General features: G+C 42.1%; 1 protein-coding gene across 7 annotated transcripts in view; it reads right to left on the reverse strand.

Annotated features, from left to right (window-relative positions):
- Positions 1-20,696, reverse strand: part of LOC139580471 (KH domain-containing, RNA-binding, signal transduction-associated protein 2-like) — a 126,934-nt gene that overhangs the window by 35,489 nt on the left and 70,749 nt on the right. For all 7 annotated transcript variants that reach the window (XR_011676046.1, XR_011676045.1, XR_011676043.1 and 4 more), the window contains 2 exons: positions 14,019-14,165; positions 2,734-2,864 (listed from right to left, as the gene is read on the reverse strand). Coding sequence is in view for 2 of the 7 variants with exons in the window: in XM_071409205.1 (XP_071265306.1) it covers positions 2,734-2,864; positions 14,019-14,165 (278 nt within the window). In the remaining 5 variants the exon portion in view is untranslated. The remainder of the gene's footprint in view (positions 1-2,733; positions 2,865-14,018; positions 14,166-20,696) is intronic.

Genomic DNA, 20,696 nt, shown 5'->3' on the forward strand with positions numbered 1-20,696 from the left:
TGTTTGGCCCTGTCCGGGGGTTTCTTCGGATGGGGCCACAGTGTCTCCTGACCGCTCCTGTCTCAGCCTCCAGTATTTATGCTGCAGTAGTTTATGTGTCGGGGGGCTAGGGTCAGTTGGTTACCTGGAGTACTTCTCCTGTCTTATCCAGTGTCCTGTGTGAATTTAAGTATGCTCTCTCTAATTCTTTCGTTCTCTCTTTCTCTCTGAGAACCTGAGCCCTAGGACCATATGTCAGGACTACCGGGCATGATGACACCTTGCTGTCCCCAGTCCGCCTGGCCTTGCTGCTATTCCAGTTTCAACTGTTCTGCCTGCGGTTACGGAACCCCTACCTGTCCCAGACCTGCTGTTTTCAACTCTTAATGATCGGCTATGAAAAGCCAACTGAGATTTATTCCTGATTATTATTTGACCATGCTTGTCATTTATGAACATTTTGAAAATCTTGGCGCTCTCTAATTTTCTCCTTCTCTCTTTCTTTCTCTCGGAGGACCTGAGCCCTAGGACCATACGTCGGGACTACCGGCCGTGGTGACTCCTTGCTGTCCCCAGTCCGCCTGGCCTTGCTGCTATTCCAGTTTCAACTGTTCTGCCTGCGGTTATGGAACCCCTACCTGTCCCAGACCTGCTGTTTTCAACTCTTAATGATCGGCTATGAAAAGCCAACTGAGATTTATTCCTGATTATTATTTGACCATGCTTGTCATTTATGAACATTTTGAAAATCTTGGCTCTCTCTAATTTTCTCCTTCTCTCTTTCTTTCTCTCGGAGGACCTGGGCCCTAGGACCATGCGTCGGGACTGCCGCCCGTGGTGACTCCTTGCTGTCCCCAGTCCGCCTGGCCTTGCTGCTATTCCAGTTTCAGCTGTTCTGCCTGCGGTTATGGAACCGCCACCTGTCCCAGACCTGTTGTTTTTCAACTCTTGATGATCGGCTATGAAAAGCCAACTGAAAATTATTCATGATTATTATTTGACCATGCTTGTCACTTATGAACATTTTTGAACATCTTGGCATAGTTCTGTTATAATCTCCACCCGGCACAGCCAGAAGAGGACTGGCCACCCCTCATAGCCTGGTTCCTCTCTAGGTTTCTTCCTAGGTTTTGGCCTTTCTAGGGAGTTTTTCCTAGCCACCGTGCTTCTACACCTGCATTACTAGCTGTTTGGGGTTTTAGGCTGGGTGTCTGTACAGCACTTCGAGATATTAGCTGATGTACGAAGGGCTATATAAAATAAAATTGAATAAAATTGAATTCCAATGACCTGGGAAACCGGTTCTACCTGCATTTGTAGAGAATCCTCATGTCCATCTGTCTCATATACCGAAGCAGCCCTGGCAGCAGGTTTATTGGGATGACTCATGTACTGGAGGCAGCTCTGCAGTGCAGTCAATAGCAGGCACAGCCACAAAGTTATAAAATCAGATTTTAAACCTAACCCTAACCTTAACCCTAACATTAGCCACACTGGTAACCCTAATGCCTAACCCCAACCTTAAATTAAGACCAAAAAGCACATTTTTGTTTAGATTTTTATTTTTTTTACGATTTAGCCAATTTTGACTTTGTAGCTAGCCCTTCTGGCGGAAATTGCTCAGTTCTGCCTCCAGAACGTCAACCTGCGTCCTGGCAGGGAAATTACCCTCTGACTCCCTGTGCTTATCCCAACAAGAGATGCTATAATGTTTAGGGTTCACTAACAGCTATTTGACTGTGCACACAACTCGCAAATGGGCACTGGTGTGTCTGAGCTGAAATTAGGGTGTTGGGAGACAGATGCTGAGGTGCTTTCTTCTTTACTGCCTAGAAGGGCCAGAGGAGCACCACAGGGAGTCCAGGGTGGACTTAAGGTCATAAAGCTTTCTACATCTGGAGAATATCCAGACGTTTTAACACTAGCAAGACGGAGGAGGCAGAAGATACAGTCTTCTGGCACTGCAGATCCTTCACTTAAGCTAGCAGTCCTTTATGATCGGAAAATACAAAGACTCCAAGGAGAATCACAGCCACATTACCGGTGCATATTTCTCATGGAGATTTACAGTAATGGCTTATCGAGGAGGCATAAGGAGTGAATCAGGGGAGGGACATGGTGGTGATTCTAAATGGGCAGAATCAGAATCATATGAGAAGAGGGGCTGTGTTTAAGCTTCATTACCAGCTGAGGTAGAATCGTGCAAGTCATCACCGTACACTCAAAATCCTTGAGAAACTGTCACACTGGAGACATGGTCGGGGTAGATGTATAAAATATGAATTATGAGGTATGTCATGTCTGAGATATAAAATATGACATTAATTATGAAAACGTTACATCATGAATAATTAACTATATGTGCTTGAAACAAATGACGAATCATTCATCAAACGGGGTATGAGTATTAAACGCAATGAAGCCAAGATCACATTTTGATTATGATCGCAGTTAAAGTTCACACGGATACCAAACAAAACTACACACATGCACAAGCACACCCACACACCCACACACATGCACAAGCACACCCACACACCCACACACATGCACAAGCACACCCACACACACACACACACACACACACACACACACACACACACACACACACACACACACACACACACACACACACACACACACACACACACACACACACAATGACCATTAATGAGTTGGGATGGAGACCAACAAACCAGCGGATCATAATCAACATGGCTCATCTTGGCAAATGGTAGAAATCTAAATACGTACCGTGTGTTTGTGGTGGAAGCCAGTCGTAAGCCCCGCCCACGTACAGTCCTCCCTCTGCTGGTGTCTTCTGATCCTCCGTTCAAGTAGGAGAGCTCCCTCAGCTGCTCCTGTCTGATCTCATCATTGTAGTCCTTTGGGAACAGAATACAACAGGCCTCACATTAAATAAAAGAGGACATTTGTCTTAGGACCGCAACAGATGCTCGCAACTGCGGCAAAGCTCTTCTAAATAAAAAATTATCCTGATATGCACAGGAAATTCATGATTTAGTTTAACACTGAATATTAATTTAGAGGATGTTCGAGTCAGAGTAGTGTAGAGGAACAAGTCTCAGTATGCTGACAGTTGTTAGAACATAGACGAGGGGAGAAGCAAGGACATTTAAAAAAAAAAAAGAATAAAAAAAAAAAAAATACATATCAGCATTCATAGTCAGTCTCAAAAGATAACGCCAGACTGTCCTCCAAAACACATCCATACTGAAAAATGGAGTGGAAATTTAGTAACACTTTCAATGAGGCATAAACATATAGCTAATGCCTTATAAGTTAATGTATCTACCCCATTAGTCATCCAAGGTCCATGGCCTTGGTTAGCTACATCATGTCCGGCTTCTGTTCTTCCTCCCTCAAGTGGGCCACTGATCTATATTTATATATAATAATTATTATTGTTGTTACTATTATATAAAAGGGCTGGATGGGTAAAAACAACTTTATTAGGCACTCAGCATCTGGGTTTCAAAACTCTGTGGGGTTTTCACTACATGGTTTTCACCACCCCCGTATTTTCAGAGAGTCACGTAAGGAACCAGGGAAAACAGCTTACAGTGGCACTAAGACAGGGTTGGGAGTGCATGGGAGGCCATATTGACAGCGGCAATAACATTGTCCTCGTGGTAATATCGCATTGCTGTGTCTTGATTCGTATATGTTTTTCTAAGCCAATCATTGAACATGACAAGGATCTGAATCACAGGCCAGATAACAGACTGGATCAAAGATATTTTATTATCTTGTCAATGGGCTTAGATGGGCCTAATTTCCTCCAACCACTTATCCTCATCTTGTTTGCAAAGACAGCTTGGCTAAAACAAATATGAGAGGTGGCATTGAGCACAGAATTTAACCTCTACTTGGCTTAATCTGCTGATTGATGTGGATGACACACATTTGATCTATTTAACTTACAATATCATGCATAAACAAATGTATTTTATACCACAAACATCTAGCTTATATGCTCATCATATGGCATGAGATCATTAAGGTGCATTATTTTCATATCTACTGTAACTTCAAGAAAGGGTACAAAAAGGCATTGCTCACAAGCACCCCCATTGATTCATAATATATATATATATATATATATAATTTATATATAAAGCACACTTAATCAGCATGGCTACCACAGCATTCTGCAGCGATACGCCATCACATCTGGTTTGCGTTGGGACTATCATTTGTTTTTCAACAGGACAATGACCCAACACAACTCCAGGCTGTGTAAGGGCTACTTGACCAAGAAGGAGAGTGATGGAGTACTGCATCAGATGACCTGGCCTCCACAATCACCCGACCTCAACCCAATTGAGACGGTTTGGGAAGAGTTGGACTGCAGAGTGAAAGAAAAGCAGCCAACAAGTGGTCAGCATATGCGGGAACCACTTCAAGACTGTTGGAAAAGCATTCCAGGTGAAGCTGGTTGAGGGAATGCCAATAGTGTGTAAAGCTGTCATCAAGGCAAAGGGTGGTTACTTTGAAGAATCTCAAATATAAAATATATTTTGATTTGTTTAACACTTATTTGGTTACTACGTGATTCCATATGTGTTCTTTCATAGTTTTGATGTCTTTACTATTATTCTACAATATAGAAAATAGTAAAAATAAAGAAAAACTTTTGAATGAGTAGGTGTCCAAACTTTGGACTGGTACTGTATATACAGTGCCTTAGTATTCAGACCCCTTGACTTTTTCCACATTTTGTTACGTTACAGGCATATTCTAAAATGGATTTAAAAAAGCCTTAGCAAACTACACACAATACCCCATAATGACAAAGTGAAAGCAAATGTCTTACAAATAAAAAACAGAAATACATTATTTACTTAAGTATTCAGACCCTTTGCTATGAGACTCAAAATTGAGCTCAGATGCATCCTGTTTCCATTGATCATCCTTGAGATGTTTTTATAACTTGGAGTCCACCTGTGGTCAATTCAATTGATAGGACATGATTTGGAAAGGCACACACCTGTCTATGTAAGGTCCCACAGTTGACAGTGCATGTCCGAACAAAAACCATCAAATCAAAGTTATTTGTCACGTGCGCGAAGTACAACAGGTGTAGATCTTACAGTGAAATGCTTACTTACAGGCTCTAACCAATAGTGCAAAAAAGGTATTAGATGGACAATAGGTAAGTAAAGAAATAAAAACAACGGTAAAAAGACTGAAAAATAACAGCAGCGAGGCTATATACAGTAGCGAGGCTATAAAAGTAGCGAGGCTACATACAGACGCAGGTTAGTTGGGCTGATTGAGGTAGTATGTCCATGTAGATATGAATCTACATGTAGATTCGACCATGCCATGAGGTCGACGGAATTGTCTGTAGAGCTCTGAGACAGGATTGTGTCGAGGCACAAATCTGGGGAAGGCTACCAAAACATGTAGGAAATGGAAGAAGTTTGGAACCACCAAGACTCTTCATAGAGCTGTCCGCCGGCAAAAACTGAGCAATCGGGGGAGAATGGCCTTGGTCAGGGAGGTGACCAAGAACCCAATTGTCACTAACAGAGCTCTGGAGGTCCTCTGTGGACATGGGAGAACCTTCAAGAAGGACAACCATCTCTGCACTACTCCACCAATCAGGACTTCATGGTAGAGTGGCCAGACGGAAGCCACTTCTCATCAAAAGGCACATGAAAGCCCGCTTGGAGTTTGCCAAAAGCCTGGCACCATCCCTACGGTGAAGCCTGGTGATAGCAGCATCATGCTGTGGGGATGTTTTTCAGCGGCAGGGACTGGGAGACTAGTCAGGATCGAGGGAAAGATGAATGGAGCAAAGTACAGAGAGATCCTTGGTGAAAACCTGCTCCAGAGCGCTCAGGACCTCAGACTGGGGTGAAGGTTTACCTTGCAACAGGACAATGACCCTAAGCACACAGCGAAGACAATGCAGGTGTGGCTTGGGACAAGTCTCTGAACGGCCTTGAGTGGCCCAGCCAGAGCCCAGACTTGAACCCGATCGAACATCTCTGGAGAGACCTGAAAATATCTTTGCAGCACAGCTCCCCATCCAACCTGACAGAGCTTGAGAGGATCTGCAGAGAAGAATGGGAGAAACTCTCCAAATACAGGTGTGCCAAGCTTGTAGCGAAACACCCAAGAAGACTAAAGGCTGTAATTGCTGCAAAAGGTGCTTCAACAAAGTGCTGAGTAAAGGGTCTGAATACTTATCTTTTTTGGGATAGGGGGCAGCATTTTCACTTTTGGATGAATAGCGTGCCCAGAGTGAACTGCCTCCTACTCTGTCCCAGATGATAATATATGCATATTATTTATTATTACTATTGGATAGAAAACACTCTGAAGTTTCTAAAACTGTTTGAATGATATCTGTGAGTATAACAGAACTCATATGGCAGGCGAAAACCTGAGAAAAATCAACCAGGAAGTGGAATATCTGAGGTTGGTCGATTTTCAACTCAGCCCCTATTGAATGCACAGTAGAATATGGTTCTGTTTGCACTTCCTACGGCTTCCACTAGATGTCAACAGTCTGTAGAACCTTGAATGAGGCTTCTACTGTGATGTGGAGCCGGATGGGAGCTGTTTGAGTCAGTGGTCTGGCAGAGAGCCAGGTCCTGGTCATGCGCATTTCACATGATAGCGACCTGCGTTCCATTGCTTCTCTACAGACAAAGGAATTCTCCGGTTGGAACGTTATTGAATATTTATGATAACAACATCCTAAGGATTGATTCTATACTTAGTTTGACAAGTTTCTTCGACCTGTAATATAACTTTTTGAAGTTTTCGTCCGACGTTCGGCTGAACCTGCACGAATGTTTGGATATGTGTACTAAACGTGCTAACAAAAGTAGCTACTTGGACGTAAATAATGGACATTATCGAACAAAACAACAATTTATTGTTGAACTAGGATTCCTGGGAGTGCATTCTGATGAAGGTCATCAAAGGTAAGGGAATATTTATAATGTAATTTCTGAATTCTGTTGACTCCAACATGGTGGAGAATTTTTCTTTCTTTTCTGAGCGCCGTCTCAGATTATTGCATGGTTTGCTTTTTCCGTAAAGTTTTTTTGAAATCTGACACAGCGGTTGCATTAAGAACAAGTGTATCTTTAATTCTATGTAAAACATGTATCTTTCATCAAAGTTTATGATGAGTATTTATGTTATTTGACGTGGCTCTCTGCAATTTCTCCGGATATTTTGGAGGCATTTCTGAACATCGCGCCAATGTAAACTGAGGTTTTTGGATATAAATATTAACTTTACGAACAAAACATATATGTATTGTGTAACATGAAGTCCTATGAGTGTCATCTGATGAAGATAATCAAAGGTTAGTGATTAATTTTATCTCTATTTCTGCTTTTTGTGACTCCTATCTTTGGCTTGAAAAATGTCTGTGTGTTTTTTTGACTTGGCGGTGATCTAACATAATCATATGTTGTGCTTTCGCTGTAAAGCATTTTTGAAATCGGACATGATGGTTAGATTAACCAGATGTGTATCTTTCATTTGCTGTATTGGACTTGTTAATGTGTGAAAGTTACATATTTCAAAAAAATATTTTGGAATTTCCCGCGCTGCCTTTTCAGCGGAATGTTGTCAAGGGGTTCCGCTAGCGGAACGCCTGTCCTAGAAAGGTTATGTAAATTTGATATTTCAGATATTTCAGATTATTAGATTATCAGATTATTAGATTATTATTACAGGAGCCCTGTGGTGGTGGTGGTATGGAAAGGAGCCCTGTGGTGGTGGTGGTATGGAAAGGAGCCCTTTGGTGGTGGTATGGAAAGGAGCCCTGTGGTGGGGGTGGTATAGAAAGGAGCCCTGTGGTGGTGGTGGTATAGAAAGGAGCCCTGTGGTGGTGGTGGTATGGAAAGGAGCCCTGTGGTGGTGGTATGGAAAGGAGCCCCGTGGTGGTGGTATGGAAAGGAGACCTGGGGTGGTGGTGGTATGGAAAGGAGCCCTGTGGTGGGGGTGGTATGGAAAGGAGCCCTGTGGTGGTGGTGGTGGTGGTGGTATGGAAAGGAGCCCCGTGGTGGTGGTATGGAAAGGAGCCCTGTGGTGGTGGTGGTATAGAAAGGAGCCCTGTGGTGGTGGTATGGAAAGGAGCCCTGTGGTGGTGGTGGTATGGAAAGGAGCCCTGCGGTGGTGGTATGGAAAGGAGCCCTGTGGTGGTGGTATGGAAAGGAGCCCTGTGGTGGTGGTATGGAAAGGAGCCCTGTGGTGGTGGTATGGAAAGGAGCCCTGTGGTGGTGGTATGGAAAGGAGCCGTGTGGTGGGGGTGGTATGGAAAGGAGCCGTGTGGTGGGGGTGGTATGGAAAGGAGCCCTGTGGTGGTGGTGGTATAGAAAGGAGCCCTGTGGTGGTGGTATGGAAAGGAGCCCTGTGGTGGTGGTATGGAAAGGAGCCCTGTGGTGGGGGTGGTATAGAAAGGAGCCCTGTGGTGGTGGTGGTGGTGGTGGTATGGAAAGGAGCCCTGTGGTGGTGGTATGGTATTCTATATAGTAGGTGGATGTACAACAGCGCACACAGCAGAGAGACTGCACAGAATTCAGATAACTTGTTTTTCAGTCACTTATGGACACTGAAAAGGAAACACTAACATCGTCCCACAGACCAAGTTTGCGATGTCAATGAGATTTACTCATTCATGTCTTTCCTTTTAAACAGTGATACATTTCATGTAAAATGTCTGCATTACCTGATTGACAGTGACTTGTGTACAAACAGACGTAATCAAAATGGCGGTATTCTAGCGAGTGAATGAAGTAAATTCAAAGTCTGTTCCTAAATGCTTTGCTCTGCAAAACAGCAAGTAATGTCTTGAATAGCTCCAAGTGAAATAATTGTATTGCATTTGCACCTGTTTGCCCATAGCCAACACTTGATGGGGTTCAATTGGTTCAGAAAATAAATGTATTTGGCGATGAATAGATGTAATGGCTAGCCAGATGGGATCACTATAGAGGCTGTTGGATGGTCAGGCTAATTAGCCTCTGGATAAAAACTGGTGGCAAAATGCTCTCAACTGAACCAGGAGGCAACAACTTGGAGAAAACACTGTGATTAAGCCTATTTCCAGAGAAGATAATGAAACACTGGCAGAAAAAAAGAGGCTCAATTCCCCACTATAATATGACAACCAAAATACCTGATAAACAATATAATTTAAAAACATTCAGAAGATTTTTCATCCATTGTTTCACTTTTAGATAATAGTGGGGGTAATATTCCAGTATAAACGAAGGGGAATCAGACATTGTTTCACTTTTAGATAATAGTGGGGGTAATATTCCAGTATAAACGAAGGGGAATCAGACATTGTTTCACTTTTAGATAATAGTGGGGGTAATATTCCAGTATAAACGAAGGGGAATCAGACATTGTTTCACTTTTAGATAATAGTGGGGGTAATATTCCAGTATAAACGAAGGGGAATCAGACATTGTTTCACTTTTAGATAATAGTGGGGGTAATATTCCAGTATAAACGAAGGGGAATCAGACATTGTTTCACTTTTAGATAATAGTGGGGGTAATATTCCAGTATAAACGAAGGGGAATCAGACATTGTTTCACTTTTAGATAATAGTGGGGGTGATATTCCAGTATAAACGAAGGGGAATCAGACATCGCAGTGAAATACAGTATTTCACCATTCTTACATTGGGGTCTGCGTTAACCAGCGACAGCGTCTCTACTGCCAGTCGCCTCCCTAACAACTCTTCTGTGGTCCATACTGTTGATGACTGAGACAGTACAGATACACCTGCTGTACTGAACAAAAATATAAACGCAACATGTAAAGTGTTGGTCCAATGTTTCATGAGCTGAAAAAAATGATACCAAAAATGTTCCATACACACAAAAAGCTGATTTTTCATTTTGTGCACAAATGTGTTTACATCCCTGTTCGTGAGCATTTATCCTTTGCCAAGGTAATCCATCCACCTGACTGGTGTGGCATATCAAGAAGCTGATTAAACAGCATGATCTTTACACAGGTCCACCTTGTGTTGGGGACAATTAAAGGACACTAACATGTGCAGTTTTGTAATACAACACAAATGCCACAGATGTCTGAAGTTCTGAGGGAGCGTGCAATTGGCATGCTGACTGCAGGAATGTCCACCAGAGCTGTTGCCAGAGAATTGAATGTCCATTTATCTACCTTAAGCCTCCTTCAACGTCGTTTAGATAATTTGGCAGTACGTCCAGGACCCCCCACACCGGCTTATTCACCTGCGGGATCGTCTGAGACCAGCCTCCCGGAGAGCTGATTGAACTGAGGAGTATTTCCATCTGTAATAAAGCCCGTTTGTGGAAAAAAAAAACTAATTGGCTGGGCCCCTAGATTAGGGCCTAATGCAGTTATTTGAATTGACTGATTTCCTTATATGTACTGTAACTCAGTAAAATTGAAATTTGTGCGTTTATATTTCTGTTCAGTATATTTTAATGCTACACATTGTGCTGCATGTATCACTACTCTCCTGGTACTAGGGGGCAGTATGTGAATCACTACTCTCCTGTTACTAGGGGGCAGTATGTGAATCACTACTCTCCTGGTACTAGGGGGCAGTATGTGAATCACTACTCTCCTGGTACTAGGGGGCAGTATGTGAATCACAACTCTCCTGGTACTAGGGGGCAGTATGTGAATCACTACTCTCCTGGTACTAGGGGGCAGTATGTGAATCACTACTCTCCTGGTACTAGGGGGCAGTATGTGAATCACAACTCTCCTGGTACTAGGGGGCAGTATGTGAATCACTACTCTCCTGGTACTAGGGGGCAGTATGTGAATCACTACTCTCCTGGTACTAGGGGGCAGTATGTGAATCACTACTCTCCTGGTACTAGGGGGCAGTATGTGAATCACTACTCTCCTGGTACTAGGGGGCAGTATGTGAATCACAACTCTCCTGGTACTAGGGGGCAGTATGTGAATCACTACTCTCCTGGTACTAGGGGCCAGTATGTGAATCACTACTCTCCTGGTACTAGGGGGCAGTATGTGAATCACTACTCTCCTGGTACTAGGGGGCAGTATGTGAATCACAACTCTCCTGGTACTAGGGGGCAGTATGTGAATCACTACTTTCCTGGTACTAGGGGGCAGTATGTGAATCACTACTCTCCTGGTACTAGGGGGCAGTATGTGAATCACTACTCTCCTGGTACTAGGGGGCAGTATGTGAATCACTACTCTCCTGGTACTAGGGGACAGTATGTGAATCACAATTCTCCTGGTACTAGGGGGCAGTATGTGAATCACAACTCTCCTGGTACTAGGGGGCAGTATGTGAATCACTACTCTCCTGGTACTAGGGGACAGTATGTGAATCACTACTCTCCTGGTACTAGGGGGCAGTATGTGAATCACTACTCTCCTGGTACTAGGGGACAGTATGTGAATCACTACTCTCCTGGTACTAGGGGGCTGTATGTGGTCCACGTCCCAACTCCTCACACACAGTGAATGATCTTTTCACAGATGCCACATGCCCCTATTGGGGAAAACCCTCTGGACCAGATGACACATTGTCTGACTACCATGACATTTTGTTTGCTTGCAAGGCAAGTTTTGGAAGAAGTCCATTGATTCTAACCTGACAGATGAATACAGAGCATAACAGGATGGGTGGGCATGCCAAGGAAAATGCCAATCATTGGATTGGCTACTTTGGTCCTCCTCCATACATCATTTGAACAAAAAAATCCTCCTCCTCCAACCAGGTTGCATTTAGGCGAGTTAATCATCAGGCTCTGGAACCTTGTATGACTGCAAGTCTCTATGTAGGAGATAAAAGACTGGGAAAAAATAAATCCCCCAAATATATTTTCATTCTAACCTAGCCAAAGCTGTAATACTTCAGGGGCAATGTTACCTCTATTTTCTTTTTGTCACTGAGCAAATTTCAGGTCTGCTGAGAGCAAACTTGAACATTTTGATAATTCTGTGCAACTTCTGGCGCACGTTTACTGTTAACACTGAGGCTGTACCCGCTTTAAGTTAGTTTTAACAGTAGTTAAGTAGGCCCTGTGGCTATTTGATCATAATTTAGGCCTACCAGAGTGGCCTACCATCAAAAACAATGGAGAAAATGCATCCCATAACATTTTAACGTGGAAATAGCGGTTCTATCGTTCAGCCTACAGTAGCAGCCAATGTGTGGTGTTCAATGTAAGACTTCTGAAAGAAAACATGCAGGGCTTGACATTAACCTGTTTATCCAGGAGGTGACTGAAAATGTTGTTGTGTTGTTTGATGCAAGAAACAACTTTACAAAATAAAATGTATAACTATTCCCTTACCATTATTACAGAGAATCAGACAAATTATGCTACCCTCTGCCTATTGGATACTTAGCTTATCAAGCCTGTCTCAAAATACAACACTGTCCCTTTAAGACAAAAAAAAGGTTTTCACCTGAGTCGCTTTTCAAAGATGTCTAGAAATGCACGTTCCGACGGCCTCCCGAGTGGTGTAGCGGTCTAAGGCACTGCATGGCAGTGCTTGAGGCGTCACTACAGGGTTCGATTCCAGGCTGTGTCACAACCGGCCGTGACCGCGAGTCCCATAGGGCGGTGCAAAATTGGTCCAGCGTTGTACAGGTTAGGGGAGGGTTTGACCTGGGGGGCTTTACTTGGCTCATTGTGCTCTATCGACTCCTTGTGGCAGGCCGGGCACCCGCAGGCTGACTGCGGTTGTCAGTTGAACAGTGTTTCCTACATGCAGCTTGCTTCCGGATTAAGCTGGTGGGTGTTAAGGTGCTCGGTTTGGCGGGTCATGTTTCAGAGCATGACTCGACCTTCGCCTCTCCTGAGCCCGTTGGGGAGTTGCAGCAATGAGACAAGATTGTAATTGGATCGCAATTGGATATCAGTTCAAAGTTAATGGCACAGATCCAGGCCACATATAGGCCTACTGCAACTCTGATTGATTATGGCATATGGGCCTGAGTCGTGCCTGCCAACGCAATAGAATCCTACTGATGTGTTTTGCCTATAGCAAAATCTGTGAATGGTTTTGCATACTAAGTCTTGCATAGTTTGTTTTGTTTTAGTATGTTGCACTGAAAGTGGCTAATATTGCGTTGATTTGATCACACATCCTACTGTAAAGGGAATCATTGATAGTATTAACTAACGAGGAAAACTCTAGAAAGTTGAATGAAGTTCAATCTCGTGCTTCTCTGCCCGGGCTGATATTAATTCTGCATTGCAGCTTAGAGGGAACATTGTTCAGGGGAAGACACAAGTGTCCTTCTACTTGCAATTCTAGTCGGGTGGCCATTATGAACAGAATGGAGATTTGAAATATAGTCTTGACTGGGCTGGGGGGGTACTTTGACCCGATCAGTGCAGCTGCCGATGCTGAAACATATCCAGCTAAGCATATACTCTGTGATGTCAAACCTACGGCAGGAAGGGGGAGGCACACGGAATGCCATGAGGAGACTCATCCAGCCTCTCTACCTGAGGGACTGGCAGACACTGCAAAGCTTTATTCATATTTACAGCTCAGCCTCAGCATGCCTATACAGTATGCACATTAATTACTGCTAACTGCTGTAGGCTCAAAGTCGGCAGAGACTTGCAAGTTGCTCTATACCACACTTGTTAATTGTGGAATACATTAACTCACTTGTTAGGTAGATGGGGGGGGGGGGGGGGGGAGGGTACAGAGCAAAGCAAAAGCTTTATTTACATTGCAATATAGAAAATGTAATATAGCAACCATCCAGAAAATATTGCAAGTTACGTGAAAAAAGTACTACATTGTCATTCTTGAGAGATTTCATTTGGGGTTGTAACAAAATGTGTCAGTGTCGACCTTCCAACATTCAATCAGTCTGTCTGGAGCTGTTTTAATCACTTGCTTAACCTTGTAGCAACTTTCAATTACATCTGAAAGTGCAAATAAGACCCGGTAGAGGAATCCACGAGAGCAGAGGTACACCGACCCATCTCAATGTACAATTAGAGTAAATGAAATGGTTTAAACGAACTTACTGGAACTAGGAATTTCTTAATCTCCTCCAAGGCATGGCTCATGCGGGAATAGGCCTCTCCAGGAGGAGCGAAGGCTTCAATTAAAACGTGGAGATCGTTACTCAAATGGGCATACTTGGCCTCTCCACTTTTCCTCAACTCTTCTTCCTGAGGAGAAAAAGAGAAGGAAAAATCAGGTCAAGAACTATTGTCGGGCCTGAAAGGAGAAAGTGAAAGTGATATCACACAGTACAGTTGGTATGATGGATATATCAAGTGAAGCATGAAGGGTTAACAAGAATCATTTGTAGCCCACAGCTGCCTATTAATAAATTAAATCTCATCAGCATGTCTTGACTTCCTCCCTCAAGCATTGGGGAAGTTGGGAGTGAGACGTCCCGGTTGCATGCCAGCCTGTCAGGCTGTAACCACCCACTGGGATTTACACCATGAAGCTGTGGCTGAATCATATTGAAGGTTTTGGTTTACATTATAAACAAGATACTACAAACTTGAATTATGTGTTAACGGTCCATGTACTTTTTGACCAATTGTTTTCTGAGTTAAAACGGAGCAATCTGCAACGTGAAAACGGACAGTTAAAAAAATATATATATATAATGAGAAATTGCTTGTTTTATGTTCTCATTTTTTGGATATAAACAAAGCAACAACAAAAACAAATGTCATATTTAGATTTTCACAAGTGGGTGGGGTTAAATGTGGAATGCGTTGGAGGCTACTGAGTGGAGGACGGCTCATAATAATGGCTGGAATGGAGTCAATGGAAACGACGTTGGATTTGTTTGATACCATTCCATTTCCTCCATTCCAGCCATTATTATGAGCTGTTCTCCCCTCAGCAGCCTCCACTGGTGGAATGCTTGTCATTGGCCAAATGCACAGGCAACACTTCCTGTGCCTTCAAAATAGAGGTTCACCCTAACCTCATTCTATGTATCTACTATCTATTAGGCAATCTATTAAAAGCTATTAATTAGTATCTTAATTACAAGATCGTGATATTTCTCCATTTATATTTAAGATAAGATCACAACAATGACAATGTTTATCAACCTATTAATGAACTGCTGTTACTGTAAATGGTTAGATAACTGATATATCCTAGCTCCCTTGTTAACCATAGTCTACGATGCTCATATTAACAATGTCATTTCTGAAGAGTTGTCATTTCAGACAATCGGGGTACTGTAGCTCTGCTGGGGTTGCTATTCTGTCTGTTGAGGGCATGGGCTCAGAATAGGAGGTGAATGGCGGAGTCAGATAACTACATCATTCAACAAAGTGACAATGAAGAGGCAAAAGCAGGCTGAGAGATTCAGATTAAGAGCAAAAGGCCCGAGGCTATAGAGAGACGACGTACACATGGCTGACCAGGCCAGCACACACACACACACACACACACACACACACACACACACACACACACACACACACACACACACACACACACACACACACACACACACACACACACACACACACACACACACACACACACACACACACACACACACACACACACACACACAATCTGCAGTGCACTCCTCTCCCTGCACCCTTCTCCTGCCTGCCACGTACCTGCTCACACACCTAAAATGTAGGGAAGATCTAGGTCTGTATTCACCAAGTGTTTCAGAGTAGCATTGCTGATCCAGGATTACTGATCAGGTTCCCCTTGTTCATGTAATCAGCAGATGCTGACGCTATTTCAGCACTGAGGACCGGCCCCCGATTTAGTCATCATTACAGGAAAAGGCCCATATTGTGGAGATTATTTCTCTTTATATTGAATTGTTGTGTCCAAACTCTCTTTATTTTGATAGTTTATTCACCGTTAGTCAGCAGCTCCACACAAAATAATTTTTCTGGGTGTGCACCAGCTCATGTTTTTTATTCCAACATGTGTATAACATTTTATTATAGGGAATATCATGGAACTATATATGACACTGTATATCATGCAGACCTAAAACTAATCAGTATTGACAATCAGAGATGTGCTTTCATGGATATAAACAACGGTCCTGGGGGTACTAATCAACGTTTCAGAAAAAGGCCTATTTAATTAAATTGAATTGTATGTAGCAGCATCTTTAATTCCACTAGATGACAGTAATGAGCAGCAATTAACCCTGGAGTCTATTTGAACCCATTTGGTATTTAAAGCTTTCAGACACACATGCGCGCGCACACACACGCACACAAACATCTTTAAAAAGAAAAGCAGTCAGACTTTTGTATCACCATGCTTTCTTTATGGTTATATTGCATTTTACCCACCCACCCACTTGCTGTCAAATCCTTGCTTCCTCTGTCCTTGTTTCCTCGCCTCTCTTTCAAAGTACATTGGAGGAGGAGGCACGAGGTGAGGAACCTTCAATCCTCTACCCCAATGTGTTTTGGGAGGAAGGTGAGGAATAAATAAAATAAAATAATAATATAAGCCATTTAGAAGACACTTTTATCCAAAGCGACTTAAGAAATAAGGACAGAGGAAGCAAGGATTTGACAGCTAGTACTTTTTTTGGACTCTGAGTGAGTAGCTGTGATACCCAGGCCCTGTCCGACACAACCAACACCCTAGACACTTGTGGAGATCTGACAGGATTGGATACCTGTAAGCAACACGAACAAAATTCCACCAAGCCTATCAGAGGGTAAGGTGGAGCTCTCGCCATGTCACACCCCATCAACCCCTCTCTTATACATCTTGAATCTTAATAGAAATGGAGAAATATCACTTTATGTTGACATTAATATATTAATTAATAGCTATTAATAGATTACCAAATAGATAGTAGATTAATAGAATGAAGTTAGAAGGATGAACTTCTCTTTTGAAGGGACAGGAAGGGTTGGTGGTGCATTTGGCCAATGACAGGCATTCCACATTTAAAACCACCCACATGTGAAAATGTAAATATCAAGTTTGTTGTTTATATACAAAAAACAGGTAATTTATCTATTTTTCTTTTAATTTTTTTAAAAAACAGGCCATTTTCATGTTACTGTTTTTTTGTTTTTAACTCAGAACAAATGTCAATCAATTATATGCAACAATGCAAACACACCAGGTAAAATTTCCTAGTGGCCTGATTGCTGAAGGTCGCCACTACAAAAAAAATTCAGAAAGCCGGTAATTATGACAGCCAGCATTACCTTCTTAACATTACCTTCTTATGTTGATTACACTGGCTCTGGCACACATTCAAACACTGGAGATGCTTTGATGTGAGGGATTCTCCCAGATGCTTGATTAGTGGTGTGGTGCACTCCTCTAATCACATCAGCCCTCTTCTCCAGACCGTACAACATGACAGCCTATATGTTACACGGTATAGATAACCTCATTTGGCTCCAAGGTGGAGGATGTACTTGAGCAATCACAATATCTTTGAAACCCATAGCCTCCTTGAAGGGAAGGTCTCTACTGCTAAGTCAGTTGGGCAAACGTATCATTAATGAGAAAGAATATCAGTATAGAGCTACTGTAGGGTTGGCAATGACATAATAAACTCCTCAAATGATCACCTGTATTCTACACAGGTAGAGCACATATGAGAAAGAATAATGCCTCTAAAGGCCTATCTGAAACCACTATAACACACTATTTCACCACAGATCATGTGCAAAGAACATACACTTAAGTTGGAGTCATTAAAACTCATTTTTCAACCACTCCACAAATTTCTTGTTAACAAACTATAGTTTGGCAAGTCAGTTAGGACATCTACTTTGTGCATGACACAAGTCATTTTACCAAAAATTGTTTACAGACAGATTATTTCACTTATAATTCACTGTATCCCAATTCTAGTGGGTCAGAAGTTTACATATACTAAGTTGACTGTGCCTTTAAACAGCTTGGAAAATTCCAGAAAATGATGTCATGGCTTTAGAAGCTTCTGTCAGGCTAATTGACATCATTTGAGTCAATTGGAGGTGTACCTGTGGATGTATTTCAAGGCCTACCTTCAAACTCAGTGCCTTTTTGCTTGAAATGATGGGAAAATCAAAAGAAATCAGCCAAGACCTAAGAAAAAAAATTGTAGACCTCCACAAGTCTGGTTCATCATTGGGAGCAATTTGTAAACGCCTGAAGGTACCACGTTCATCTTTACAAACAATAGTACGTAAGTATAATCACCATGGGACCACACAGCCATCATACCGCTCAGGAAGGAGACGCGTTCTGTCTCCTAGAGAAGAACGTACTTTGGTGTGAAAAGTGCAAATCAATCCCAGAACAACAGCAAAGGACCTTGTGAAGACGCTGGAGGAAACAGGTTCAAAACTATCTATATCCACAGTAAAACGAGTCCTATATCGACATAGCCTGAAAGGCCGCTCAGCAAGGAAGAAGCCACTGCTCCAAAACCACCATAAAAAGCCAGACTACTGTTTGCAACTGCACATGGGGACAAAGATCATACTTTCTGGAGAAATGTCCTCTGGTCTGATGAAACAAAAATAAAACTGTTTGGCCATAATGACCTTCGTTATGTTTTGGAGGAAAAAGGGGAAGGCTTGCAAGCCAAATAACACCATCCCAACCGTGAAGCACAGGAGTGGCAGCACCATGTTGTGGGGGTGCTTTGCTGCAGGAGGGACTGGTGCACTTCACAAAATAGATGGCATCATGAGGTAGGAAAATTATGTGGATATATTGAAGCAACATTTCAAGACATCAGTCAGGAAGTTAAAGCTTGGTTGCAAATGGGTCTCCAAATGGACAATGACCCCAAGCATACTTCCAAAGTTGTGGCAAAATGGCTTAAGGACAACAAAGTCAAGGTATTGGAGTGGCCATAACAAAGCCCGGACCTGAATCCTATAGAATTTGTGGGCATAACTGAAAAAGCGTGTGAGCAAGGAGGCCTGCAAACCTGACTCAGTTACACCAGCCCTGTCAGGAGGAATGGGCCAAAATTCCCCCAACTTATTGTGGGAAGCTTGTGGAAGGCTACCCGAGGTGTTTGACCCAAGTTAAACAATTTAAAGGCAATGCTACCAAATACTAATTGAGTGTATGTTAACTTCTGACCCACTGGGAATGTGATGAAATAAATACATGCTGAAATAAATCATTCTCTCTACTATTATTCTGACATTAAATATTCTTAAAATAAAGTGGTGATCTAACTGATCTGACTGGGGATTTTTACTAGGATTAAATGTCAGGAATTGTGAAAAACTGACTTTAAATGTATTTGGCTAAGGTGTATGTAAACTTCCGACTTCAACTGTACATCTAACAACAATGGCAATTGGCACTGAAAAATCTTTATTTTTCCAACTAAAATGGATAGCAGGGTTGGGGTCAATTCCAAATTAATTTGAAGTTCCAATACAATTCTAGAATTCACTCATGAGGTGGAGAATTCACATTGAATTTCATTTGAATATCAACAATCATCAAGTTATGGAATTGGAATTAGACTGTTTGAATTGGAATTTAAATTGTAAAAACTTTCATCTTTGGAATTCAATATTCGTACACTTCCCAATTAATAGAATTAATGCACTTAGTATCAAACATGGACTACAGGATTTGTTTTAAATCATTTAACTCATATTTCTAATGTTACAGTAAGCTGCCTGAACAGTGACATGATAAGCCTGAAGGCCTGAATGAATTGCAATCAAATTGGAATTTGTGAAATTTTGGGGGGAAATATTGAATTGAGTATTACTTTTTGGGAATGTACCTAACATTGGAATTAAGAGGAATTTAATTACTGTATCTCTGAATTCAAAGACTGACCTGGAATTTGAATTGTACAAGGAAAGGGAATTTAATTAGAACGGATGCTGGATGGTTCGAAATTGTACCTCCTTTCTCAGATTGGTCATTGTTTGTTCAAAGTACAGTAATCACCATTTCAATTAGTGAGTCAATATGTGTCTTTATTTAAGTGGTTGGTCTAGGTCTGTGCTCAAACAGACAGTTGAAAGCCTTTCAGGTGATTCCTCTCGTGAATAGAGGAAGAACTGGGTGACATCTTTCTGTATTTTGTCTGAAAGCTTTAACTTTCCTTTTATGACAATCCGATGAGCAAAATGCTCTGTTGTTTTAAAAGCTGGGGCCTGTCTTTCAACATGAATGTCATTTTTTTTTTGAAGTGGTTCAATATGAGTACAGCAGAATCCTTTTACAAATGACAAGTTTTCAGGACGAGCTTTTAAGTCTTGACTTTAAGGATATGGCTGGTCTTGAGTGCAGCTGAAGTTGAAGATAGTTGAAGGCAAAAATGAATAGGTCTCATGTAGTGGCTTGCAAAACTATTCACCCCCATGGCATTTTTCCTATTTTGTTGCCTTACAACCTGGAATTAAAATAGATTTTTGGGGGGTTTGTATCATTTGATTTACAAAACATGAAACAAGAAATAAGACAAAAAAACTGAAAACTTGACAGTGCATAACTATTCACCCCCGCACAGTCTATACTTTTTAGAGCCACCTTTTGCAGCAATTACAGCTGCAAGTCTCTTGGGGTATGTCTCTATAAGCTTGGCACATCTAGCCACTGGGATTTTTGAAAGTTCTTCAAGGCAAAACTGCTCCAGCTCCTTCAAGTTGGATGGGTTCCGCTGGTGTACAGCAATATTTAAGTCATACCACATATTTTCAATTGGATTGAGGTCTGGGCTTTGACTAGGCCATTCCAAGACA

Source organism: Salvelinus alpinus, chromosome 7, assembly GCF_045679555.1.
Source record: "Salvelinus alpinus chromosome 7, SLU_Salpinus.1, whole genome shotgun sequence".
In the NCBI taxonomy this organism is placed as follows: domain Eukaryota; kingdom Metazoa; phylum Chordata; class Actinopteri; order Salmoniformes; family Salmonidae; genus Salvelinus; species Salvelinus alpinus.